The sequence below is a fragment of the Pleuronectes platessa genome, chromosome 19 (assembly GCF_947347685.1).
Source record: "Pleuronectes platessa chromosome 19, fPlePla1.1, whole genome shotgun sequence".
NCBI lineage: Eukaryota > Metazoa > Chordata > Actinopteri > Pleuronectiformes > Pleuronectidae > Pleuronectes > Pleuronectes platessa.
The window spans coordinates 20387581-20413632 of NC_070644.1; the positions used below are offsets into that span (position 1 = coordinate 20387581).

The following is a 26052-nucleotide window of genomic DNA, read 5'->3' on the forward strand; positions in this document are numbered from 1 at the left end:
TAACATGTAGCTGTTAGCGTTAAGGTGCTAGCTTTAGCAAGTTAATCAGCTGGTGGGTCACACTTTAAATACAACATTTAAATTCTTCATAATGAAATGAAAAGTGCCAATTGTACAAATTAGTAATGGTACGCTAACCCTACTGTTAGCATGTTAGCGCATGGCTAAATGACTCATAGTTTAAAAGGCGTTTCTGAAACACTTTTGATCTATGACCAGCGTCACGAGGTGTTTGCACCATGTGACGCTGGAAGATGCAGATAAACAAACAGGAACAGGAAGTTGTAGGATTTTATATTACACGTGTCTTCGCCACAATAAGACAGACACGTCCACCTGGTTTAGATAAAGCTGCTCTTCTGAACTGCTGACCTCATGCTGGTGTTTAAACGAGGTGGGATCAGCTGCATTGGTAACACACCAGCTGAATTATGGGTAAAGCCAGGAGAGACCCCGACCTACACCTCCTCTGACGCCCCGTGGATCGTCTCGATTATCTTCTTCTTCAGTTTCTTCACTTGGTCCGGCGGCGTCTCGTTCAGACACTCCTCCACGTACTTCAGGAAGCCGGCGTGTGGCGAGACCGCTTGACTCTGACAGAACGTCCTCATGAGGTCCAGCAGGATGCCGGTGGTGGGCGCCGCTCGTTTGCGCCCGGACGCCCGGCTGCTGGTGTGAGAGGAGGAGGTCGAGGGCGGCGGGGAGGAAGAGGGGGAGGAGTGCCGGGAGTCTGGGGGTGTTGGGGAGGGCGGGGCTTCGAAGCCTTGCGGCATGGCGTTCAGCTTGGCATCAGTCTGACTGGCAGCGTGGTAGAGTAGGGTGGGGGGCGTGGCCTGGTTGTCCCGCTGGAGGGGGCCGGACTCCTGCGGTTGGGGGACGTGGACGTCCTCAGGTTTCTCGTCCTCGTCGCAGGAGTCACAGAGGAACATCAGATCCCGGTAATGTTTCCACTTGGGAACGTAGAAGTCCTCAGAACCACACGTCTTGTTGGAACTCACCGCTCTGTGTTCTCGCTGGAAGATGGTTCTCAGGTTCCTGAACTTTGCCTTGATGTCGTCCACTGAAAGGACGAAGAACAGAAGAACCTGTAACTCTGACATCACAGTTTGACCGGAAGGCTTTATTTCTGAGACACCATGGTGGCTACCTGTGAAGGGGACGGACTCGTCGTGGGACATGAGGCCGCTCAGCGTCTCCAGCAGGCTCTGCCTCAGCAGACGGTTCCTGTAGCTCTCAGACCTGTGGTTCCACAGACAGCTGCGCTCTGGAGGAAGAGAAACGACCTCAGCTCTCACATGTACACTCAATCAAAGTAGAAGGGAGCTCATAGCTTCGTGGTGAGTCAGAATGTAAACAAACACATTGAACAGATCCAACATCATTCTCTCAAACCTCCGCACCTACCGGAGTAAAAAGAGATGAGCTGCTGAACCTTGGCCTCGCTCCAGTGGCAGCGGGGGTCGGGTCTGCCGTCCGACTCCACAGGCACGGACACACTGAAGCTCAGGGGGGGGGAGCTGGCGCAGGGTTTGGTGTCGGTCGGTGAAGCAGATGGCGAGGTTGGAAGAGCGGCGGTTTGGTTTGATGGCCTGAGGTTGTCTGGAGACGCCAGGAGGAGGATTTGGGATCCGGCGCTGCTGTTGGTCCTGGAGTTGCTCTGAGCGGTGCTGGTGGGAGCCGAGGCGTTACCGACCATGATGCTGCTGGTGTGGGTGGAGCTGGAGGAGAAGCTGCTCCGCGTGGAGGAGGGGGTTTGGTTCCCCGGCTCCGCCTCCTTGTCGTCCTGCAGGTCGTCCGGGCCCTCGTCTTCGTCGCAGCACTCGCAGAGGAAGAGCAGCTGCTGGTAGTGCTTCCACTTGGACACGAAGAGCCTGTCAGAAGCCCGGCTGGCGCGGACCGCCTTGAACTCCCGGTTAAAAACCGTCCGGAGGTTCTTGAACTTGTTTTTTATGTCTTCAACTGCAAAACAACAACAAAGGTCAACATGAGTCATACGTTCAACTTGTTGGAGCTCTTGGGTTTAGGCCCTTTTTAAACCCACTAGACTCTCACTGCTCAGCACTGGAAGATGGACGACATGACAGCTCCCAAAGTGAAGCCAAAACAGCTTCAATCCCCCTGGTGGCCGGCTGCAGTATAGCTCATAAAGGCCCCGCCCCCCTGATAGAATGTTGAAGATGCTAAAGAAGCAGGAGAATCAGATGTTTACCTGCGAAAGACACCGACCGGTCGGACAGCTGCGCTCTCAGAGTCTCCAGCAGCCTGAGCCGGATCTGTCGGTTGTTGTGGTTTTCAGACTTCTTGTTCCACAGACAACTGTGTTCTGCAACAACAACAACAACAACAACAAACTGCTGTCAGCTCTCGGTGTGTTTTCATACATCAGTCTGTGAATCATCCTGAAGCCTCAGTCTGTGTCTTACCGCAGTAGAAGGTGATCAGTGCTCGCTCCGTCTCTTCGGTCCAGTAACATTTGAGCTGCATGTTGGAGGAGGTGGAGGGGAAGGAGGTGGGCGCGTTGGGGAGGGAGGAGGTGATCAGTCCCGGGGAGGAACCGACCGACTGGGCCTCCTCCTGGGGGAGAGTCTGCAGCGGCTGCTCCTCCACGCGGGGGTCCGTCTCCCAGCAGCCCTGCAGGAACATCAGCTGCTCGTAGTGCTTCCACTGGGGCTCGAACACGTGCTCCAGCCGGCACACCTGGCTCGCCCGCACCAGTTTGTACTGGCGCCGGAAGGTGGTGCGGAGGTTCTTGAACTTGTTCTTAATGTCTTCCACTGGGGAGAAGAGGGACATTAGGGTGTCTCCTGAGGGCAGGTGTGGGCGGATGGGGGTGTGTCCTACCTGTGGGGGGGTGTCCTACCTGTGAAGGGGTTGGGTGGAGGCAGCGTGGACAGGATGACCCGCAGCTGCTCCAGGGTTCTCCAGCGCAGCTTCCGGCTCTTGTAGCTCTCTGAGCGGTGGTTCCACAGGCAGCTGTGCTCTGAGGAGGAAACAGGAAACACCTCAAAGTGTCAGGGTGTGACGTGTCGTCCCACTGGCTGAACTGGTTCAACACCAGAGAACCATCAAGGTAAGAGGTCTGAAGTAAACTGGTTTATAACCACAGGTTTAACTGGTAAAATCACAAAGTCACTGATTAATACTGTGTCACTGATCAGCTTCTAATCTAATGATACTACAGCTGTTTAACTTTAACTGCAGATTAATAACATGTTATAATCAGATTTCACCATTTGAACTCTTATTTATTTAATTGATATAAAGTCAGATGTGTTTAGAGGAAACATCTGTCTCCAGTTGCTCGTCGCCATCGCTGTGAGCCCTCGTCGCTCCGCTCGGGCAACAGTTGCCTCAGTTTGCGCGGGTTTGGATGAAACGTGTGAGCCAAGATGGCGCCGGAGGGAGGAGGAGAGTGTCCGGAGCGCAGGAGACTCACTGGAGAAGAAGCCGATCAGAGTCTTCTCTTTCTCTTCTGTCCAGAACCTGTCCGCTGAGAAACTGAAAGGAGACGCCGCCATGTTGGTGTTGCTGGTCCGCCCCCCTCAGTCTGCTCACGTGACTCACTACACGGGCTCTGATTGGACGATTCCTACAGGATGCTCATGAGCAGTTCCGCATGTTGCCCAGTAGAGATTGCTTTTCTTTTTTTAAACTCAAATGTCATACTTTTTATATGTAATAAAAAAATCACTATTTTCCAACCTTACATTAGAAATATCATACTATTATAATAAAAAATACAATACGGAGTAAAAATAAAATAATCCTAATATATTTAAAAACCAATATAAATATACATATTAAATTATGATATATAATTTAATTAAAATAAATTTCGGCAATGTAAGTTAATATACTGAAATTTACATGTATACATAACAGAACTATCAATTTTTAAGTAACCATTTCCTACAGAAATATACTCTATGTATATATCGTCAATAAAAAACGTCCCATCATGCTCGTGTTGTTCCTTTTTAATTTCCATTAACTTTGTACACTTTCAGATGAGACACTAGACAAAGTGTATTTACAGTTAATCTTTGTGTTCATTTGCTTTGCTCACATACATTCAGTCCATGTATTTACAGTTTCACTGGCACTGAGCCATCTGAATTAAATCACACTTGAGTATTTAGATGCACACTAATGTCCCAATTATCATCTGCAGATTTGCACAGATTAAGAAAAGTCAATGAAATGCAGATGTTTTAATGTTTTAATAAATAAAAGTGGTGGAATCATGAATGAAATTTAAAAGGTGGGGATAAAAATAAACATCATGTAACAGAATCAGAAACCAGTGTGCATGTAAACACAGTCAGGTGTAAATAACAGACGGGGGGGATTATTTATCTGTTCCCAAGTCTGATCTGGATAAACGTCTTAATTAACGGTTTAGCTGCACAAGAGGAATTGAACCCTCGACCTCCACCCACTGGTTTAGTGCCATTAAACCTGACTTCACTTTTACATTATATACAAACTAAAATATTCACATTATTTCATGTACATTTTAAGGTCATAAAGGAAAATAGCTCTGTTCCACATAAACTCTGTTAAACTCTCGTAGAGTCTCTGTCTGATGCTTCAAGTATAAATTCATTCACAGGATGTTCACTGCTGTCAGACAGAAAAACCTCAAACCTGCAGCACACGAGACAGGAAACAGCAAAAAGTCCAGTTCAAAGTTTTCTTAAACTCCAACAGTGAAGGATCATGGGTAACGCAAATGACCAACTATCTCATGATTTAAAGGAATTCATTTAATATAAGCTAAAAAACTATTTTGCAGCTCTGAGGTTGTAGCAGCTGTTTCATAAAGTGACAATGATATAAAAATAAAAGTGAGGGAAAAGGAGTGAATCCAGGTTATGTATGATTTAAAAACATTTATCTGAGGTAGTGACGAACAGGGAAAACACCTGGTGAAATCTGGAGTGGACTTTATACACTGAGGTCATTTTTATAAATGAAACATTTCCCCAATTCTTCACGATCTAGAGAAATTTAAATAAAACTTGCACCAATGAAAATTAACATTAAACTAGATATTTGAAGAAGTTGGACTTCAGTCGTCACATTCATTCCTTGGCATCAATAACTCAGACATTTAAAATTATACAAATCCCTAAACCTTGAAAATATGGAAAAAAGTAAATATGCTACAATAACATGTGAAAAAAAACAACAACAAAAAACAGCTGAAGGCAAAAATACTTTTTTCTTGTTTATCACAAATAAAAAAAAACAATCACCAACTTCAAGCTTTAAAGTGAACGAGCACCTCTCTTTCTCTCTCTCTCTTGACATGATTGACAGCTGGTTCCTCGTCCTCTCGATCACGTTGATTTCACTCGGGGTCGTCGTTCGATTCCCACGTCCGTCCGTCAATAACAAAATTGTATCCGTCTCCTCCGTTCAGAAAAATAATAGTGACATCTTATTTGCAGCTCTTGCTCCCGCCCCTTCGTTGAAGAACCTCCCTCATTGGTCGCTCACGTGATGTTACTGTCTCTGCTCCTGACCTGTGACATTAGCGCCTCCTTCTGGTGGAGGAACATCGCTGCTGGAGCTCCTCGCTGTCGGACTTTGAAAGTTCTTAGTTCCACCCTGCGGCAAAAATCTTCATCTTTTTTTGCTAAATGTCAATCAGTGAAACTATAAACGTAAGCCCCACCCTGTGTGGCTCTTGCACCTGTCCGTCAAACGATGCTGTCCTGCAGCAGAGGCTCAAAGTCCCCGTCGCTAGTGGTGGGAGGGGCCTCCTCGTCGCTGCCCGGGAGCGGCGTGTTGATGTGGACGCCAGCCAGCGAGGACATGGACTCTTTGCTGTCCGGGTGTGGCTTGTCGCTGAGGGAAAGGTGGGAGGAAGAGGAGGAGCAGGAGGGTTTTTCTGGGATGAAGAGAGCCACGAAGAAGGCGACCACCACGCAGCACGCACCCAACAGGAAGGGCGGGCCGGGGATGAGCGCTCGCTGAGAGACACAGAGAAGAAGATATTATATTTTAATCTGGAGGATGACTGAGTTGACATGTGTTCAAGTTGCTGCTCTTTTCATTTGATCTGCTTATCATATTTAACTAACCTCGGTGGGACTCTCCACAGGCAGCGGGTCCACGTTGAACTCTCCCTGGATCGGGTCGATGGTGTTGAGCTCCACGTTGAAGAGGAAGAAGATGAATCCGTACAGAGCCGGACCCAGACCGTTACACAGACCCCTGATCCCCGTGATCATCCCCTGAACCACACCTGAGAGAGGGAGGAGACGTACGTGATGAGAGAGGAGAGGAGAGGAGAGGAGAGGAGAGGAGGGGAGGAAACAAGTGCATAGGAAAGGAGAGGTTGTCTTTGTCACCTTGTTTGTCAGGATCAGCTGAGTGCGACACCAGAGCAGAAACAGCTGGGAAGGTGATGGAGGACATCGCTGCTACAGCTCCTGCTGCCCAAATCATCCTGTAAACACACACACACACACACACACACACACACACACACACACACACACACACACACACACACACACGCACACGCACACACACACAGTTGAAGTAAAAGGTAGAAGTGTGTCTGTGTCAGGAAACACAAAAGAGTTACATAGAGAGTGTTTGTGAAAGAGAAGCTGGAGAAGTTAAGACTGTTCTGTAGTTGAGTGGTTTCCTGTGGCAGATGTTTGCATTTCGGATATGTTAGTTCCTGTTTTACTTTGAAGCCCAGTATGTTGATCACCGGGTTTACTTCCTGTTTCGGTCCTGAAGTGTTTCACCTGTGTTCAATCATCTCTGTGCTGCTCAGACGTCTTGTTCACGTTCTTTACTTTTGTTCCTGTGTGTTTTTGTTCACTTTTGTTTTTTGTGGTACTTTCTGTTGTGGAATTAATGAACTTTGTCGCCAACTCACCTGAAAACCACCTGCCTCACAGCGTCTGTAAGACTGTTTATTTTCTGTTTTATAATTTTTTTGCTTCCAGTTCTGTCATTTGCATTAAACAAATCTCATTGTTGCACACACACACACACACACACACACACACAGAGTTCTCACCATGGCTCTGATCCGAAGCCGTACCAGGCCAACTGCAGGATCTGGAAACCCAAACCCAACAGAACCGTGTTCTTATTACCCAGAGTTCTCATCAGCAGCGTGAGGAAGAGAGTCTGAGGAGACGGAGCAGAAATTAATACAGATGTAATCAGCATTTATATATTGTTATAATAAGTTGTATGTCATCTGTGTAAACAAATCACATAGAGATTAAATCTGGATATGTAAATACAGTGTTTGTTACCTGTGCTATGATGGACAGAATCCCCACCACGCCAATGAACACAGCGATGGTTGTGGAGGAGAAGTTTATGACCTGGTGTGGGACAGAAATTAATATGATCATTTGTATTATTCAGACACGGGGGATCAAACCACCGACCTTCTGCTTTGTGAAGACCCGCTTTATCTCACGAGCCACAGCCGTCAAACTTTTTTTGTTCTCAGATTATTAATTCACGAACAAGCTTTTCAGATTTCCTCAGATCCGGGACATACGTGCTTCAAACAGGATCCACTCACCTGTCTCAGGTAGAGGAAGAAGCTGGAGTACTGGCCGGCCTCCGGCAGGTAGGACAGGAACACAGTGATGCAGATCAGTAGGATGGTCGGGTCCTGACCCACTTTTCTCAGCGACTGAAGGAGAGAGAGAGGAAATGAAACGAGCTGCAGAAACAAGTCCCGCCCATAATCATAATCATAAAGCTTTATCAATGGCTTTTTCTTTTGTTCTATGAGAATCAAATCAATGCAACTTATCATCTTATGAACTAATCGTGCTGCTCTAAATTCAGAATGAGATCAGATTGTGTCCTGTGAGCTGTGTTACTGACGATGAAGGGGTCGGCCTGCTCCCAGGATATCGGCGCCCCCCACGTGTTGAGCCTCATCTTGTCCGGCAAGGACTCGGGCATGGCGAGCAGGATGAAGGCGATGTCGGCCAGAGCGATCAGTGTGGCCAACAGAACCACCATGTTGTCCCCGTACCAGGCGGACACGTACGCCCCGATGGCGGGACTCGTCACCAGGCTGGCTGCAAAGGTCGCCGACACCTAGAGGACGGAGAGACAGACGAGAGGATCCGGGTTAGACGTCTGCAGAGAGACGACCAATCACACTGATGCAGCAGCACAGGTACATGTCACTCTACTCCGGTCACAGGTCAAAGGTCAGAGTTCAGCGTCTGTCGGGCTGTGTGGCTAACATCAACAGGCTAAAATGCTAGTGATCAAATACGTGACTCACTTCTGGTGGGAAACAGCTGAACAGTGAAAATAAAGAATAATGACGAGAAACAGAAACTGTCGGATATAAAGAGCTTAACTTAGCTAATTTCACTTTGTGAGTGTTAAATTTAATTATTAACAGAACTCGTGATGTCAGTGATTGGGTTTACATCATTACGATCATGGATGTTTTATATTCTAGATGTTTTTACGCACTAAATATCTGATGTTTTCATAGAAACTTTGATTTTCAATAGTTGAAATGACTCAAACTTGCAGCAGGTTTCACTGGATGTATAAAGTCATGAGAAATAATTAGAACAGCAGCTCAGCACAATTATTTAGTTCTTATAGCAGCAAATTTAAAAAGTAATACAAAGTTGAAACCATGCTCTGTGTTGTGATGTTGAATAAAAACATCACAGATCCACAGTGTAAGTAGGTTCTTCTCAGGCCACCTCCCTCCATGTCTGTTGGAAATGGTTTTAGTAGTTTTGCAGACGCAGGTGAAATCACATCCTCAGGGGCAGATGTAATAATTCAAACATGAAGGTGCTTTTGTCCTCAGATGTTTTCCTGCTCTCGGCTCAGATTCCACCGACGACTCGGTTTTGTCCCTGATGCAGATTCAGAGTCGGCCATTCGACACCAGCATCCTTCATTTGAAACGATGAGGTCACGGTGGCACTTATGTCATCGCCTCCTCTGTGACACAGTCTACGGAGAAGCTGTTATTTCATACATTATGAATGGTCGGCCCACCTCGCTGCTTCCTGATAGTGAGTCACTGCAGCTTCCTGCTTCTCCTGCTCAGCGGAGGGATTTGAATCTTTTGTCTAATAAACGTAACGATGGCTGAAGCTGTTCATGAGTCACGAGGGACCTTCACTGTGAGGCCCAGTCCAGCTACAGAGACATGATGTTCATTCACCTTTGAGAGGCTCTTACCAGACCGTAGGCGGTGCTCCTCTCTCTCGCTGTCGTCACGTCGGCCACGTAGGCGAAGATGACAGAGAAGGTGACAGAGAAAGCTCCGGACATGGAGATCATGGCGAAGTACCACCTGAACACACGGGAGAGAAAATCAAACTCAGCTTCTTCAAACCAAGACAGAGGAACTGTTCAGTGAAGTAACGACTGAGGCCCCGTGAAGGAGCCGGATAATGAGCTTCTCAGTGAGTGGTACCAGGGGCTGAGCCTCATCAGAGGGATCGGGGCGCACGTGAAGAAGACGGTGACCAACAGGAAGGTGCGTCGGCCCCACACGTCCGACAGCGCACCAATCAGAGGAGCGGACATGAACGACAGCAGGCCCTGGACAGGAAGTGGCAGTCAGTGACAGTTAAATGAGCGTCTGTGACAGTGAGATGTTCAGTTTGATGCTGAGTCACTGGAGAACTCAGATCTGATGAGTCACAGAAGTGAAGAGTTCTCACCTTCACACCCTGAATCAGTCCGTTCATCAGGAACGTGTGCTGAGGGAACGTCTCGTGTAGAACCTGCAACAAGAGACGAAACTTCAGCTTCATAATGTTTAAAGACTTTATCTGTTAGACAAACATGTTTCCATCCCAGTGAGTTATGAGTCTTTAATGACGCTGAATCTTTAACTCTTCTTCGACTCTTTATCAGCCGACTCCACGTGGGAGCTAAGGCAGTGCTAATGCTAACGTGAGATCTTGCCTCCACCAGCGTTACTCACGGTGAGCATGGGCGTGGTGAGAAGACCCCAGGCGAAGAACTCCAGGAAGATCACCACCACGGCGTGATACACACTGGGTCGGCCGATGCCCTGCTGCAACTGAAACACACACATAGGATCATTTTTAATAATCGTCTATTAAAGGACAAACTATAATAAACAGTTTGATCAAAGTGGAGCAGACGCTCAACCCCCTGACAGATACTCAGGGTTCAGGTGGAGACGTGAACCAGATAACGACTTAACTGCTGCTATACATGATAGTGTCAGCAGGGGGCAGTGTGTGTCTGATACTCCAGGAAGATCCGTAGTTTTATCTAACGACTTTCTCTGAATCCCGGACGGGGGAATACGAAGCCTCGACCCACTGTGACGCCCCCTGGTGGTTTGTGAGCTTCTCATCTGAAGCCTAGCTTTGACATTATGTCCAGCGCCATCTTGTTTTTTTCAAACCAGAAGAAACCATATTTGGAAGAGCAGGGGGTGGAGCCTCCTCAAAAAAACAAGATGGGTCTCGACAAAATGGACCAACTTCGAAACAGCGTCAGGGTGGGTCGCTGCCACAGACTGTAAATAAAGATGGACGACACATCTCCACTTCCTCCCGCTATGCAGACATGAGTCAAATATCATGGATCAGGACGCGGCCTTCCTGCACATCTGGATTCTGCAAACAGGGAACAGAGCCAAGGGGGGGGGGGGTCCATCGATCCACGTCTCATCCATCATGATGTCCAGGCTCAGAAGTCAACATTAAAACCACACTGATCATGATCATGATCACTTGATTCTCAGTGTGACATGAACTTGTTATGACTAAATAAAAACCAGATGTGATGTAACGTGACTTTTCAGTTGGTCCATGTCACATGTTTCACACGGAGGCTTCACCATGGAGATGGTGTCGTCCATGTGTATTTACAGTCCATGACAGTAGCTTGGTGATAATATAACTAAAGTCCCATATCGATTTAAAGCTTGATTCAAAGTGCTATCGTTAATTTACCTCAGATTAGTCACATGTTTTGGTTCTCGGGAGCAGCAGTGAGTCTTTAAACATGAAATTAAAGATGTGACTTTAGTCGTCGGCTGTGAAAACGTGTCTTGGTGTTTTTCTGTTCTCGTCCCTGAGATCTGACATTTTCCCTCTGCAGGATCTGAGGAGGACGAGGCTGCTGCTGTGCGAGCTGTTAAAATGGAGGCTGCCCGTGGAGCCCGTGGAGCCTGGATGTGCTCGAGGAGGAGGAGAGATGTGACATAACAGATCAGGGATCCATCCCGAGCACATCAGCATCACACACTAACACATCTGGATCCGCCCTCAGCCGCTCGCCTGAACATCTGGATCAATCCCCTTTTATCACACAGACCAAAACAAAGTGAGCAGCTCTATGATCTATTTATACACATCTGTGAGCATCTGATGATTGTCCTTCATCTTTATTATTGACTGTTTGGATTTGAAAAATAAAGAGAATTCCGGGAGGATTTATGATCTAACGTCACAGGTTCCCTGAGCCCACAGACACGACACTGACATGACACTGACACGACACAGACACGACACTGACATGACACTGACACGACACAGACATGACACTGACATGACACTGACACGACACTGACATGAAATGAGAGCAGTGAGCAGGTGATGTGATGGAGCAGAGTAAAATGGCGCTGCTCGCTTCACCCACCGCGGCTCCGTCCTTCATGATGATCCTCTTGACCAGCACCACCCTCCCGGGCGCCGCCGCCGCTTCCCCCGGCATCTCCTCGCACCTGCCGCGGGTCACGAAGCACCCATGCTGGGTAGATATCCGCGGTTCCCCGGGGGCTTCCAGGATGGGTCCTTGTTTGGCCCCGGAGAGGCTAACCCGAGCTAACGGATTAAAAATAACCGAGATAAAATTTAAACCGTGACGGATAAAATCCTCAACTTGTCCCGGTGAAGATTCTCCGTCACGTTAGAGACAGGACTTCCGGTCGGGACCGAGCTTTCACAATAAAAGACTTTGCAGTCATTCATAATGAAATACAGACCAGTTCATCTTTATAATATAAATGTTTGTGAACATTGGGGATTGAACTGTTGTCACTGAATATGACAATATCTATATAATTGATCATTTACTATCATAGGCTGAATTAAAGATGGACGACAGGACGGCTTCCCAAAAGTGAAGCCAGTTATTGTGGCTGAGCCGTCATGATTGACAGCTGAGACTGACTCCTGATTGGCTCATCCTTAGTTTTTAAAGGTCTGACTCGGGTCAGTACCCGGTTTACTCGGGTCTTAATCCGGTTAACCAGGGTCAGACCAGTTCAGGGAACAAACCTGGACAAGGTGCGTTTGATTTAAACACCTGAACATTTGAAGCAGAATCTATTTTTATTTATGTCTTAACGTTAAACCCTGATTCATGACCTGATTTCTAATCGCTCTTTAATGGCTTTTGTTTTCATTAGGGTCAAAAATGTGTTGCTGAATCCATTTAACTTCTCTTTTATTTTGAAAGGGTTCTCGATGACAGTGGCAGGGGGAGGAGAATGGGCGGGACATCACGTGTCAGTGGCTGTGGTGTGTGTGTGTTTTGTGTGTGTGTGTGCATGTGTGAATTATACAAGATAATATGACCTGTGATGATGTAAAACGTGACATCATCAATCCGCAGAGAATCCGAGGATTTAAAGCTCAAACATATTTAATTTTAGTTTCTGTTCTCACTAAATATGAATAAAGATTCATTTGAATTTCGTGTTGGGGTCACAGCAGGTGTCTGCTGTCCCAGCATGCATCAGAAAAGCAAAACAAAGCCATTAATTTGCTCTTAGAGATCCGTGTGGTGATTAACTTTGCCAGTCAGCACACGTGATATAATGAATATAAGTGACACAGAGATATAAAGGAGATAGAAGATAGAATTGAGTCTACCTCCATTTTATACACAGTCTATTATTTGAGTCAGAGTCTCAGGAGGACCTTCATGACCTATACTGCAGCCAGCCACCAGGGGGCGATCAATATGCTTTGGCTTCACTTCTTGATCTACAGTCTAAACTCTCTCTCTCTCTCTCTCTCTCTCTCTCTCTCTCTCTCTCTCTCTCTCTCTCTCTCTCTCTCTCTCTCTCTCTCCAGCAGCTCACCTGCCATGTTTGGTTGAGGTGTTGCTAGGCGACATCGTACCTGCAGAGGAAAGTGGATCTCACCTGTAAACTGAGAAGAGGACACTGAGACGAGGACACTGAGACGAGGACGCTGAGACAAAGACACTGAGTCGAGGACTCTGAGACGAGGACTCTGAGACGAGGACGCTGAGTCGAGGACACTGAGACAAGAACACTGAGAAGAGGACGCTGAGACGAGGACGCTGAGTCGAGGACGCTGAGACGACTCCTCCGAGGCCGAGAGACACAAACCACCAGAGAAGAAAAGACGTTGACTCAAACCTCCACAGGTAAGTTTCCTTTTTACGATGTCCACAAAGGCCACACTGACCTCTGACCTCTAAACGAGGATTGATGAGTTTGCATCACGTTAAGTCCATCATGTCGCTATAGCACCACCTAGAGGTGACATGACAGATTACATTTTGTATGTTGATATATCGTTTAGTGTCAGGTGAAGGTTTGAATTAGAAATGGCTTTAGATTAATGTTATCTGAAGGCTGGGATTAGGATAAGATTAGATTTGGGTTGTAGTTAACTGTGTGTGTGTGTGTGTGTGTGTGTGTGTGTGTGTGTGTGTGTGTGTGTGTGTGAGACAGTAAACATGGCCTTAGCCAGCGGTCACTGGCTGGAGAAAGAGACGAGAGGAGAAGCCCCGAGTTCGAGGTGAGTCACGTTTTTTTTTTTTTAAACCATAAACATGTCACAGTAAGCACGACGTAGTCTGCAGCCTGACGTGGTCTAGTGTGACCAGTAGAGGGCGCTGGCTGCGGTTGGGTAACGTGAGCTGTTAGTTATCCCCTCTCTAATAGTAATAGCATGTTTGACCGTTTACCTGTAATTTTCCATTATGGCCATAGAGGCCGTTGTTGATGACGTTTTCTGGTTTTACAGATATTAATGTTCAGATGAAAGTGTAGAAGATGAATGTTACTGGTCACATCTTTGTCCTCAGGTACGGACACGCTTCAGCTGTGGCAGGAAACGTGGCCTTTTTGTTCGGAGGAGCGTCCAGCATCAACCAGGAGGTCGGTAACCCCCCCCCCCCCCCCCCCCCCCCCCATATTACACAATATACTAATGAACTTTTACTTGAGTAGGATTCTTCAATCTTCCTCTCACCTTTTAGGAGAACATCCCTGTTTACTTCAACGACTTCTACATGTTAACAGGTAGGACTCAAACTTACTGTTTTATTGTATATTTATTACAAAAATAACATATTGTGAGTCTTGATTTCAGTGTCTCCTGATGATGTGTCGTGGGAGGAGATTCCTCAGAGTGGAGACGTTCCCTCGGCCAGAGAAGGACACACTCTGTGGTAAACTCTTCAACTATACTTAAACTAAACACGTCTATAACGTCATATCATTACACATTCTATATTCTGTACATAATCTCTTTGTTTATATTATTTCTATTGTATTTCTATATCTGGACCTTGTGTGTCAGTGTGGTCGGGGGGAGGTTGTTTCTGTTCGGTGGCGTCTCGACTCCCGAGGCCTCCGAGTGTCTCTCTGGAGTTTACAGCTTTGACATCGGTGAGGAAGCTCGAGCAGCCGGAGAAGAAGAAGAAGAAGTGTTTATTAAAATTCAAACGCGGCTGTGATGATGTTTCCTGTTGTTTTCTGACAGTGTCTCTGACCTGGGATTGCTTATCAACCGGGGGCGTGGCCGTCAGAACCCTGAGACACAGCTCGGCTGCCGTTGGAGACAACATCTATGTGTATGGAGGAATTCTGGGAGGGAATCGAACCGACGACCTCCTGGTCTTCAACACAGGTCCAGAACATCAGTTATAAACCATCTTTACCTCAATCTATTTCTATTTTTATAGTTTTACTTTCATCTTTATTTTCATTCATTACGTTTTTATGTTCCTTGTAACATTGTTCCTTGTTACATGTATGAAAAGTTGATAACCCTCATTTGACTTGTCTCTTATTGTCTCCTAAACGTCCTGCTGTCTCAGTGTCTCTCTCCTGGACGCCAGTGAAAACCAGTGGCTCGCTGCCTCCTGCTCTGTGAGGATCTTATCCCCCCTTTAATAGAGGAATATTGAAATTCATTTTGAAGGAGACACATGATGTTTGTTTAGTGTGTTCTCTCCTCCTGTGAGTTATTAAGAGTTTGTGAAGATCAAAACACTGAGTACAAACTGAATGTGTGTGTGTGTGTGTGTGTGTGTGTGTGTGTGTGTGTGTGTGTGTGTGTGTGTGTGTGTGTGTGTGTGGGTGTGTGTTTGTGTGTGTGTGTGTGTGTGTGTAGGTGCGATCAGAGTCTTGCCCTGGTCGGGGATCAGCTCTTCATGTTCGGAGGTCATGGAGCAGGTGGAGACTTCTGTAAAGAGCTGCATGTCCTCAACACAGGTAAACACACAGACAAACATCTGCCCCTAGTGGTCAGTAATATGCAGATCCTTTTCGTCTCTGACCTTTGACCCTTGTGCCCCATTTTTCTTAGAAAACCTGTTATGGCAGAAATTGGAGGTGAAGGGAGACACACCTGCAGCCTGCAGCAGACACACACTGACTGCTCACCATGATAAAGTACACACACACACACGTACACTAAATGTCATGATTGACAGCTGGGACTGACTCGTGATTGGTTGAGCAGGTGTATGGGTGGGACCTTGATATATGAACATGTCTCCTGTCTGTCTCCATGAAGGACATCTACTTGTTTGGTGGCAGAAGCTTCACTGAGGACGGCACAGAGACATCGTCCAATGAAATCCACAAACTCAGTATCGGTGAGTGAGAAACTGAACGTTCACCGAAGAGTAGAATCGTCCCTCTGAGTCGTGGTCCCCCCCCCCCCCCCCCCCCCCCCCCCCCCGTGTTCCTCCAGCTAAGATGAAGTGGAAGGTTCCGCTGTACGTCGGGATTCCTCCGGCTCGTCGACACGGACACACAACGTTCATCCTCCACAGTCACGTGGGTCATCAGCCTCTCATTCCTGTGGTGCTGTTCATTATTCACATGTGTTATAAGGTGTGTGTGTGTGTGTGTGTGTGTGTGTGTGGGTTGTGTTGACAGCTGTATGTGTTTGGAGGACAGAATGAAGAGCAGGAGTTTAACGACCTGAAGGTGATGAAACTCATCAACCCCTCAGAGCGACAACCTGGTGTGTTGCTCATTTTATTTACTACACATTTACGATCTGAAAGAACAAACAGCGTGTGGATGGTTTGACTCATGTCTGAGGTTCATCTTTAAACGAGCTAAAGGCTTCTCCTCCTCCTCCTCAGTGATGAAGGAGATCCTGTCAGAGTTCGGTCTTCAGGGCGTCAGTCACAGGTGCGTCTCTGTTTCATCTCCACGCCGCTCTTTGCTTCAGCAGTTTGGTTTCATTCTGGTTTTGACTGGTTTCACAGTTTCACTCCCACTAAGGTCCCAAACGTCCGCTACGAGCTGAGCGAGCCGGCTCCGTGCAGCCAGAGCAGGAACCCAGCTGCTGATCCTCAGGTGATGATGACTACCCCCCCCCCCCCCACCCCCACCCTCAGTTTCTGTTCTGTGGAAACACAAACTGAAGCTTTTGCTCAATCATGCTGATAAACATACTTATTGTTATATTATGTAGATTTAACTTTGTAAATACACATTTCCTTCTGTTGCTGTATATTTGATCTTATCCTAGTTCTGATCATACGTCTATTTTAATCATTGTATCTTGTGTCTAATGCTGTGTGACCTTTAATTTGCTTTGGATTTATCTTTTTCTTTACTTGTAAATCACCTTGAAACTGTGTTTTGAAAAGTTCTCTATGGGTGAAGTTTATAATTTATAATTATTATCATCTACTTATATTCACATGCTCTTTTTGATGGAGCTCTGCAGACTTTGATTCAAAGTGTCTCCTGCAGGCGTTTGTCCACAGAGACTTCAGTGCAGTTCGGGATGAGGCCATGAAGCAGATCCAGGCGGCCTTCGCTCTGCTCGACCACGAGTTCCTCAAACTGGATCGGTTGGTTTTTCATTTGTTTAGTTTATTTCCCATCTTGACAAGTTAATGCCTTCAATAAGAATGATTCATCTTGAGACTGATTCGACTGATTTAACTTTCAATATCATATAAACTCATAATAATGATTTTCTTCCAGAGAGAAGTCGGATTTGTCGAAAGCTGCTGCTGCTCTGCAGAAAGAGAAAGAAGCTCATGAGGTTCACAGACAACAACAGCAACAGGTCTGTTCCTGCTTCATCTGGAATGATCTCAACTCACTGAAGTTAATTCATTAATGACTTTAATCTCATTAAATCAATCTAATCTATGTGGTTTACTTTAAAGTAACCCAGTCCATTCTGTCTGCATCATGTGATCCTTCAAAACAATCTGACCTCTTCATTTTCTCTGATCTGACGTAGTTCACAGTCGAGTCGTCAATTCAAATCAACACAAAATAAGTTGTGTGTGTGTGTGTGTGTGTGTGTGTGTGTGTGTATGTGTGTGTGTGTGTGTTTGTGTGTGTGTGTCAGGAGCTGCAGGAGCTGCTGGACAGACATCGCTCTCAGAACGAGACCTGGCTCCGAGCTCGAGCTGAGGAGAACGACCGTGAGAGGAGGGAACTGTGCCGAGTCCGAGTCCGTTCAACACACACAATTTATTATTTATTATTCTCCTGATCAAGAAACATCTGTATGAGTATAATTGTAATACTCTGATCAAAGCCTTTCAAGGAAATAACCCAAATCCTGTCTGTCTGTCTGTCTCCTCAGGAGGAGGTGCAGCAGGAGCAGGAGAGACTGAAGGAGGAGCAGAGCAGCATCCAGAAACGCAGCGAACATCTTCTGTCCATCATGCAGCAGTTCAAAGGGATGTGAGACAGATAGACAGACAGACAGACAGACAGACAGACAGACAGACAGACAGACAGAAGAATGGACAGACAGACAGACAGATGGACAGACAGACAGACAGACAGACAGACAGACAGACAGACAGACAGATGTGGATGATAAACCTTCAATAAAAACATCACAATTAAAGTTTGTATCTTTTATTGATGAGTGTTTAACAGCTGATCAGAGACTTTCATGAGTCGACTGTAACAACTGAAAACTGATAATAAACTCTGTCCTCATCATTATGGTCCTGTCTGTCTCTCTCTGTCTGTCTCTCTCTGTCTGTCTCTCTTTTTGGCAGCTCACCTGTCTGTCTCTCTCTGTCTGTCTATCTCTCTATATCTCTCTGTCTCTCTCTCTCTTTTTGGCAGCTCACTTGTCTCTCTCTCTTTTTGGCAGCTCACTTGTCTCTCTCTCTTTTTGGCAGCTCACCCGTCTCTCTCTCTTTTTGGCAGCTCAACTGTCTCTCTCTGTCTCTCTCTCTCTGTCTCCTCCACTGTCGCATTCACCACCAGGATCACTATTAAGCAGGTGAGACCAGCGTACTGCACCAATCTGTGTCCTTGTGTTGACTCTCAGTCGCAGTTTCTGGCAGAGAGGAGGGGGCGGGGTGAGAGTGAAGAGCGTCATGCTCACGGTAATAAGACCGGAAGTGAGGTGATAAAGTCAAATAAAAGTCTTTATTCACATTGTTTGAATATTAAATTAAACATTTGTTATTTTTCTATCAGGGTTTGTTTTTCTTTTGTAACCGTGACTCGCTCAGTGTGAATTTTTAGAACCTTAAGAGGGTTAAAACAATATAAATACACAATTATAATAAATAAAATAATAATATTTATTATTATAATCAAATATTTGTTGGTGAAAATTTGAATAAAAAAACAAACATCGCTGTAAAGAATATAAATTAGATCAAGGTCCGGTTGATAAAGGTCTCAGTTGTCAATCATCAGATTTAAATCATCAAATAACTAATTAAAACCAAACTGATCAGAAACACTTTTTAAAGTTTGTCCATGTCCCATCTGGGACACGTTAGATAATACACGGTTTAATTACTTCCGCATTGGCTTCAGTTTTCGGACTCGGAGTGACGTCATTTATAGAAACTGTTTGCAGCACAACTCCTCAGTCTCAGCTCATTCGTCAGCACTTTTATTGTGAAAGTGTTGACCGGACGTGTGGGTCTTGCTGCCGCGTGTTGACGCTCCGGGTTGATTCTGGTTCCTGTGAAGTGGATCCGGACTCAGTGTGGACGGACCGAACCCGCCTCTGTCCCCTCGGACCCCCCCGTGTCCCTGAAGCCCACCGACGGTAAGACACAGAACCGAGCGCGCACCTGTGCGAGAAGCCGCCGCTCGGCCGCAGGTAAACAACGCGCTGAGCGCTCGTTTTGTCCGTTGCGTTCTCCCGCCGACGGTTTGTTGCTGCGGGGGAGGGGCGGGGGGAGCAGACAGCCGCGGCTCCGGCTGCTCTGCGTGTCCGGGCTGTGTCTACCTGCTCCGGGGAAGCGTGTCGGACACTGTCCCCTGTTGTCCGCGGGTCCGAGACCCCGACCCGCCCCCCTCTACACGACCTGCAGCTGGACACAACAGTGAGTAGTTTTAAGAAGGGACAACATGGCTGACACTGCATAGCCTGCAGCTTCGTCTGTGCAGAGGATGACAGAACATTTATTAATTCTGTTTAAACCTGGTGGTGTTCAAACCAGCAACCTCCGGAACTGACCCAAGGAGCGAGGCAGGGGGAGCTAAACGCGTCATGTTCTACTCAGGGTGGGTTTGATGAAACCTGATGATGTGTAAAACCTGTGATGAATCAAAGTTCAGCTTTTATTTGTTTAAATGTAAAAGCTTTTGACAGATGACATGTTTCGTGCTCCTCATAACCACGCCCCCTTTAGCAACTTGTAATCAAATCAAACTAGAGGTCAAGGGTCACAGTGGAGCTGCAGGTTCACTGATGATGTCACAGGCGAGAATCCTCTTGGGATTTACCTTCAGTTCTTCAGTTCTTCAGTTCTGAGTCACGAGGAGAACCGAGCCGACTGGAACCCAACGCTCGGTCAGGTTCTTGGTTCTGAACCGAGTCTGAACCTGAAGCAGCTGCAGTTTGTGTGTCTGTCCCTGACACTGAAACACAAACTGCCCCGATAGCGTGACCGACCCTGAACAGCGTTTCTCTCACAACACTCTGATGTGGGATTAATGCAGAACCAGTTTCAACAGGAAACTGTTGCAAGGTAAAACAAAAGTTATCAAAATAAAAGATTCTGGCCGTGACCCATAGGGGGCGCTGTAGATATCCGTCTCCCTCTCAACAATAAACTGAAACTGAGGTGAAAGTTGAGAAAGTTTTTTTTTTTCTCTACATAAAATCAACAGAGAAGAATCACTGTGTGGCTGCAGGGGGCGCTGCTGCTCAGTGAAAGTTCCATAGTGTTGCTTTAATACTTTAATGTCAATACTCCAGAGTTTCCCTTTATTCTAATACAGAAACACTGGCTCCTTGTTTAACATGTTTAAAAACACGTGAGCTTCATGTGCTCGGAGCGGAGGTCCGGCTGCTTGACTCCACGTGATGGGATCCAGATGTTCTGGAGCAAACTGAGGGAAACCTTCAGTGTGGGAGACCTTACAGGACCAGTACAGAGAGTGTGTGTGTGGTACTAGACTCCTCCTCTCTGCTCCCAGTTATCACAGTTGCTCCCCGGACTGGGAGACGTTTGGTCGTACTGGCCGGCGCCGCTCGGCCCCTCATGACAACAGATGACTAATCACGTGTTTCTCTGGGGAACGGGAAGGAAATCACGACCAGCTGCTGCAAAACGTCTCGGGTGTTTCTGTCGTTGATTTTCCTCCGCAGGTAACGAGCAGGTAAACCCAGTAAACCCAGTAAACCCAGTAAACCCTTGACAGCATAAATCTAGATAAACGGGCAGATCCAGGAGGTTATTTTCCGGTTCTCCCACACGGTGAGATCATGCGTGTGTCTTGGCAGAGTTGAAGTTCTTCTAGTTCTGAAATGTAATTCATTGAGACATTTCTCTGTTTGTCTTTCCGACTGTGTCCTCGTGTCCATGCTGGTCAGTAATGAATGAAATGACCCAGTTGAGTTTACTGGTTTGAAATGTGGCTTCACATCAGGCGCCGGGTTGATGTGGTTCCAGACGTGTGATGTCACAGAATAATCCAAACAGTCGGAGCTTTGCTTTTCCCAGAAACTCGTCTCGTGCTTATTTTTATTTAGTTTCATAATTAGTTTTATTATCTGTGTGGTTGTGTTGTTGAGTTGTGGTTTAGCAGATGAAGGTCCGGAGCAGTGACGGGGACACACACCAGTCAGAGGGTCGGATGTGTTACACAACACCAGCAGACAGATAATACACTGCAGGCTCCACTGATCAATAATTGAAGTCTCATGTTCGGGACATGGAACCTTTTGATCTGAAGCTGCTCCTCCACAAACATCTACATCACATCTACTCTCATGTTGAGATGTTCAGTTTGATCCTTCGCTGCTTTTTGAGTTTTAAACAAGAGGAATTCAGTCAGTTTGACAAAGACCGAGACTTTGGAACCAACGTAGAGTGAGCATGTCCTGTTTGCCATCCCGACTGTATTACACACCTGCACCCAACAGGTGGCAGCAGAGGGCACTCCATGAATCAAGACGGAAATAAAACAAAACTTTATTAATTCTATTAAAAAATCCAGCATTTAAACTCATTTCTCTGTGGTTTTCAGTCACAGTGAAAACAAACATAATTGTGTCTTTTTGTTTCCGGATCAATCATCTCACAGTTTTGTTGGTTTGTGTTTTACTGCCACAGGTTCGATTCCGGTTCGGAGGCGAGACGTGAAGTCTGAGTCCTGAACACAGACGACGTCTCTTTCCTGAAAACCTGAGCGTGAGTCAAACAGTAAACAGTTGTTGTCCTTGTTCCGCTGGTGACCTGTGATTGGTTGTTGTTTGATGGTTGTGAGTCCTCTCGGCAGGTGACCTGTTGTGCGTCTGGGCAGCCTGGCTGCCTCCCTGCATCTACATGAATGAAGAACACTCCGGGACTCAGAGACACAGCTGATACAGGTCAGAGGTCAACATGCAGTTCATTTAGTTTCTCTCTGTCTGATCAGAGGTCTGCAGCTGAACGTGCTTTTAGTTTTCGTTGGACCCTGATGACAAACACACAAACAGTGGTGGAGGAGAAACTGATCCAGGATCTGTAGGAAACTGACCAGTGTTTTATTTTTGCAGTGTTGGATGAATGTTGTGTGATTTGTTTTTCTCCTCAGGGCATGAAGGTGTTTCTGCAAATATGATGAAGAAAAAGAATCCTCACAAGTGAGTGGAGACGTGTCTCAGTTTAGTTTGTGGCTCAAATAACTTTATTAACTGGGAACATGAGATCAGACAGAAAGAGGATGTTTCTGTTTCCACGTGAGAGAATCAAACATGTCCCTCTACAGGAAACACAAGAGCAGCCTGAGTCCGACCACCAACGCTCTGTCGCAGCCTCCACGCAGCCTGGTGGGCAGCCGGATCCAGCACGTGTGGAAGGAGGGGGGGGGTCACGTGGTCTGGAAGGGAACGGTGCTGGACCAGGTAATCATCAGAGTCCACGGAGCCTCGGGAGCTTCACACGTGTGGTTCTCATCTGAATGTGTTTGCACCAGGTGCCAGTGAACCCGTCGCTCTACCTGATCAAGTACGATGGCTTCGACTGTGTGTACGGTCTGGAGCTGCACAAGGACGAGAGGATCCAGGGGCTGGAGGTGCTTCCTGACCGGCTGGGTGAGAGTCCACAACACACAGCGTCCATCACCCACGTCCACATGTGGACCCGCTGCTTTAATGTTCTTTACCTCTGCAGCTAAATCCCGTGTGACAGACGCCAGCCTGGCAGACACCATGATAGGGAAAGCGGTGGAGCACATGTTTGAGACGGAGGAGGGTCCGAAGGAGGAGTGGCGGGGGATGGTTCTGGCCCGAGCTCCCATCGTGACCACCTGGTTCTACATCACCTACGAGAAGGAGCCCGTGCTCTACATGTATCAGCTGCTGGACGATTATAAAGCAGGAGATCTCCGCATCATGCCCGAGTCCAGTGAGTGAAGATTCATATGAATCCACCATCTTTGTCTCAGCGACCCCTAGTGGCTGGAGGGGTTGTGTTTTCAACGAATTTTCCCCAAATGTTCCTTTAAATCTCTCTGAAGTTCTGAGTTATCTTTGTTTTCCTCTGTTATGGTTCATTAATATCAGCGGAGACATTTCTTGTTTTCCGTCTCTGCAGACGACAGCGTCCCGACGGAGCGGGAGCCCGGGGAGGTGGTGGACAGCCTGGTGGGCAAACAGGTGGAGTACGCCAAAGAAGATGGCGGCAAGCGAACCGGCATGGTGATTCACCAGGTGGAGGCCAAGCCCTCCGTGTACTTCATCAAGTTTGACGACGACTTTCTCATTTACGTCTACGACCTGGTCAAGACCTCGTAAACCTGACGTTGACTTCTGGAGTTGGACCGTAAAACAAAAATGAAAAGGTTGCTGCAGAAGAACAAAGGACAGATGCTCAGTGAAGGTGAAGCCTCATCTACGACCTTCTGTGACTCTTAAAATGGACAAATTCAATTGGCCGTGGATTTATGTTACTCCCCCAAAGTCTTTGGAAGAAGGAAATCTGTCTGGAAATTCAGTTTTAATCCCGTATTTCAGTTGAAGATGAAATGAGGCCTTTTAGAGAAACTCACATTCTGAACAAAGATTTGCTGACAACTTAAAATCTGTTTCATCCCCTGAAGGAAACCAACCTCAAAAGAGAATCCTTCTTAGTGTCTGGTTTCATCCAGTGAGCTGCAGAGGAAGATCTCCGGTGTTGCTGACGTGTGATTAATGAGCAGAACTAATGATCATAACACATGGAAAAGTTTGACAAAGAAACAAGACGACCTCTGGAGAAATGTCTCCAGAGGTCGTGACCCCAGAATACGAGAAGTCTCCCAGTGAGGACGAGAAATCTGGAGGTGAAAGAAAGACGAGAAGGAGGCGACTTCTTGGTCCATAAAAGAAAAAGCAAGAAAAACACTCACATTTAGTCAAAATTAGTGAAAACAACCTTAGAAATAGATATAACTCATAAATATGACTCGACAATTTCTGTACAACTGAGATTCGTGAGACAAGAAACAAAGAGAGTTGTTTAATTATTCTGAACCCTGTATACGAGTGTGAGTTGATCAATTATTAAAATAATAATTTACAAAAAAACAGTCGTCATCCAACCCGGACGCTTTGGCCATTTCTGAAAGAAGAGTCTTTAAAAAAGATCCAAGAAGGAACCAGAGAGTTTGAGCCGAGTGGGATTCTATTGTTTTTCTATTGTACAGAAGCAAAACAGAGTTTCATGACATCTTGTGCTTATTGTCCCGGCTCCACTTCACCAACATGAAGCTCAACAGATCAAACACAATCTGTCTTTCATCTTCAACCCTGTCGTGAAGTCCTTTGATGTTGAGGACGATCGGACTTTCTGGTGATTTCACTGAAGCCTTTGGACTCGTGTCTTTTTCTAGAAGGTCGGTGAAGGATTGAAAAGGACGGAGAGACAAAGCCCGTCTGTCCTCTGCAGGTTGTTGTAATGTTTGGGTAAAATCTGCATTTCTGTGGGTTCCTCTTCTTCTGACGTCCAAACGGATTCAAGGAGCTGGAAACTGGTTTAATGCACCTTTAGAAACTGGAGGATGAGGAGAAGATTCCCTGGACTGCTCATGACTTTTGATGTCGAAGGAATTGACCAGAAAAACTGTCGGTTGTGTCTCATAATGAAGAGATTAAGACGAAGTGAAGGTTTAAATTTACTTTCGATTTGTTTGGTTTGATCGAGACTGAGTGTTTTTCATAAACCAGAGTTCTGTTCAGAGTTCTTCTCTCTGAGCCGAGCTCAACGTCAGAGGTCAGTTTTTACTGGAGACGTTTTGGAATCAAGTTGCCATGTTTCTGGGTCGGTCAGCTTCACGTTTAAAAGATTAAATTTTATTAACGTGAAAGAACATTTGGAAGCTGATGTCATTTTCCTCCCAAATATTTCTACATTAGGGTAAAAAGGAAACCAGTAAAGACCAGTGACTGTAGATAAAGATGGACGACACTTCTCCACTTCCTCCTGTTTAGGATACGAACGCTGCCATACACCTGCTCGACCAATCAGGAGTCAGAACCTGTTTGTTCAAGTGTTTCTGATCAGTTTGGTTTTAATTAGTTAATTGATCATATGAAAAACAGACTGAGACGTCTTGATTGACAGCTTAGACTGACTCCTGATTGGTCAGGTGCATGTATGGGCAGGACCTAGATACTACAGCTCTACTTCCTGATCTCCACTTCACAGACTCTGACTCTGACTCTGAATGTTCAAGATGGCGGCAAAGCTGTCCAGGATGTTTTGGCTTAATTTCCCGATAGTGGGAGGAAATGAAGGTGCGTCCCCCATCTTTAATTAGTCTGTTCTCAACCAATCAGACGTCTGCGCTGAGTCGCTGCTCAGAACCGAGCTGTTTCTGTCGAACCTTCAGTCTTTGTGCTTCCTGTGATGTCGTTAGTTGCTGAGGCAGATTCCAGCTCTTATTATAACTGCACTAAACCACTCTGAGGTCTGCAGGTTTCTGATCATCTGATCCAGGATCAGTTCAGTGACGAGTCGTCTCGGAGCCTCGAGTCACAGCGAGGTCGCATCCAGTTCATTTTAATATTCAAATACAAACGGTTATTGTTGTTGTTGTTGTTGTTGGAATGACCTCGGCCTTCTGTCATCCTTCTGCCTTGTAATGTTTGTTTTTGTATGTTTTAAAATGTATGTTAATAATTTTTAATGTTAATGGAAAACCTGACGTGTTGCGTCTTCTTTCCAAACATCTTCACAACTTCTGACATCAGCCACTAGGACGGGTCTGCTGCTCTGCTCAAAGGCACTGAGGTAGCATGCAGCGGTAGATTGAGTAAATGATGGAGTCGTTTGACAGAAGTCAAACTAAGTCTTCGTCTTCTCAGGACGAGTCAGGAG

At 46.3% G+C, this 26052-nt stretch overlaps 4 protein-coding genes across 5 annotated transcripts; 2 read left to right on the forward strand and 2 right to left on the reverse strand.

Annotated features, from left to right (window-relative positions):
- Positions 1 to 458: 458 nt before the first annotated feature.
- LOC128424487 (uncharacterized) lies at positions 459 to 3573 on the reverse strand. Its single transcript, XM_053410681.1, has 7 exons — positions 3437 to 3573; positions 2861 to 2980; positions 2424 to 2774; positions 2210 to 2323; positions 1405 to 1959; positions 1148 to 1264; positions 459 to 1060 (listed from the first exon to the last, which is right to left on the reverse strand). Exons 1-7 carry the CDS (start codon positions 3516 to 3518, stop codon positions 459 to 461), a joined length of 1941 nt encoding a protein of 646 aa, XP_053266656.1. The 5' UTR covers positions 3519 to 3573.
- Positions 3574 to 4813: 1240 nt separating this feature from the next.
- On the reverse strand, positions 4814 to 13124 carry mfsd14ba (major facilitator superfamily domain containing 14Ba). The gene is made up of 13 exons (XM_053410682.1): positions 13118 to 13124; positions 11668 to 11927; positions 9974 to 10072; positions 9708 to 9770; positions 9458 to 9585; positions 9220 to 9334; positions 7879 to 8097; positions 7568 to 7681; positions 7290 to 7361; positions 7046 to 7158; positions 6360 to 6457; positions 6090 to 6253; positions 4814 to 5978 (listed from the first exon to the last, which is right to left on the reverse strand). The coding sequence occupies exons 1-13, from the start codon at positions 13122 to 13124 to the stop codon at positions 5706 to 5708; spliced, it is 1725 nt and encodes a 574-aa protein (XP_053266657.1). The 3' UTR covers positions 4814 to 5705.
- A 619-nt stretch (positions 13125 to 13743) lies between these two features.
- On the forward strand, positions 13744 to 17969 carry zmp:0000001301 (rab9 effector protein with kelch motifs). The gene is made up of 18 exons (XM_053411669.1): positions 13744 to 13805; positions 14095 to 14167; positions 14272 to 14311; positions 14382 to 14460; positions 14592 to 14680; positions 14775 to 14921; positions 15112 to 15163; positions 15408 to 15508; positions 15603 to 15688; positions 15813 to 15894; positions 15993 to 16078; positions 16181 to 16268; positions 16393 to 16441; positions 16519 to 16609; positions 17012 to 17112; positions 17249 to 17333; positions 17625 to 17729; positions 17865 to 17969. Exons 1-18 carry the CDS (start codon positions 13744 to 13746, stop codon positions 17967 to 17969), a joined length of 1521 nt encoding a protein of 506 aa, XP_053267644.1.
- Positions 17970 to 19150: 1181 nt separating this feature from the next.
- On the forward strand, positions 19151 to 25874 carry LOC128424896 (spindlin-1). 2 transcript variants are annotated; one of them, XM_053411332.1, is made up of 8 exons: positions 19151 to 19307; positions 21826 to 21903; positions 21992 to 22082; positions 22289 to 22337; positions 22463 to 22598; positions 22670 to 22787; positions 22867 to 23100; positions 23290 to 25874. In XM_053411332.1, exons 3-8 carry the CDS (start codon positions 22043 to 22045, stop codon positions 23487 to 23489), a joined length of 777 nt encoding a protein of 258 aa, XP_053267307.1. In that variant the 5' UTR covers positions 19151 to 19307; positions 21826 to 21903; positions 21992 to 22042; the 3' UTR covers positions 23490 to 25874. The 2 variants fall into 2 exon arrangements, with proteins under 2 accessions (XP_053267307.1, XP_053267308.1); XM_053411333.1 differs by lacking the exon at positions 19151 to 19307 and adding an exon at positions 19454 to 19587.
- Positions 25875 to 26052: the final 178 nt, after the last annotated feature.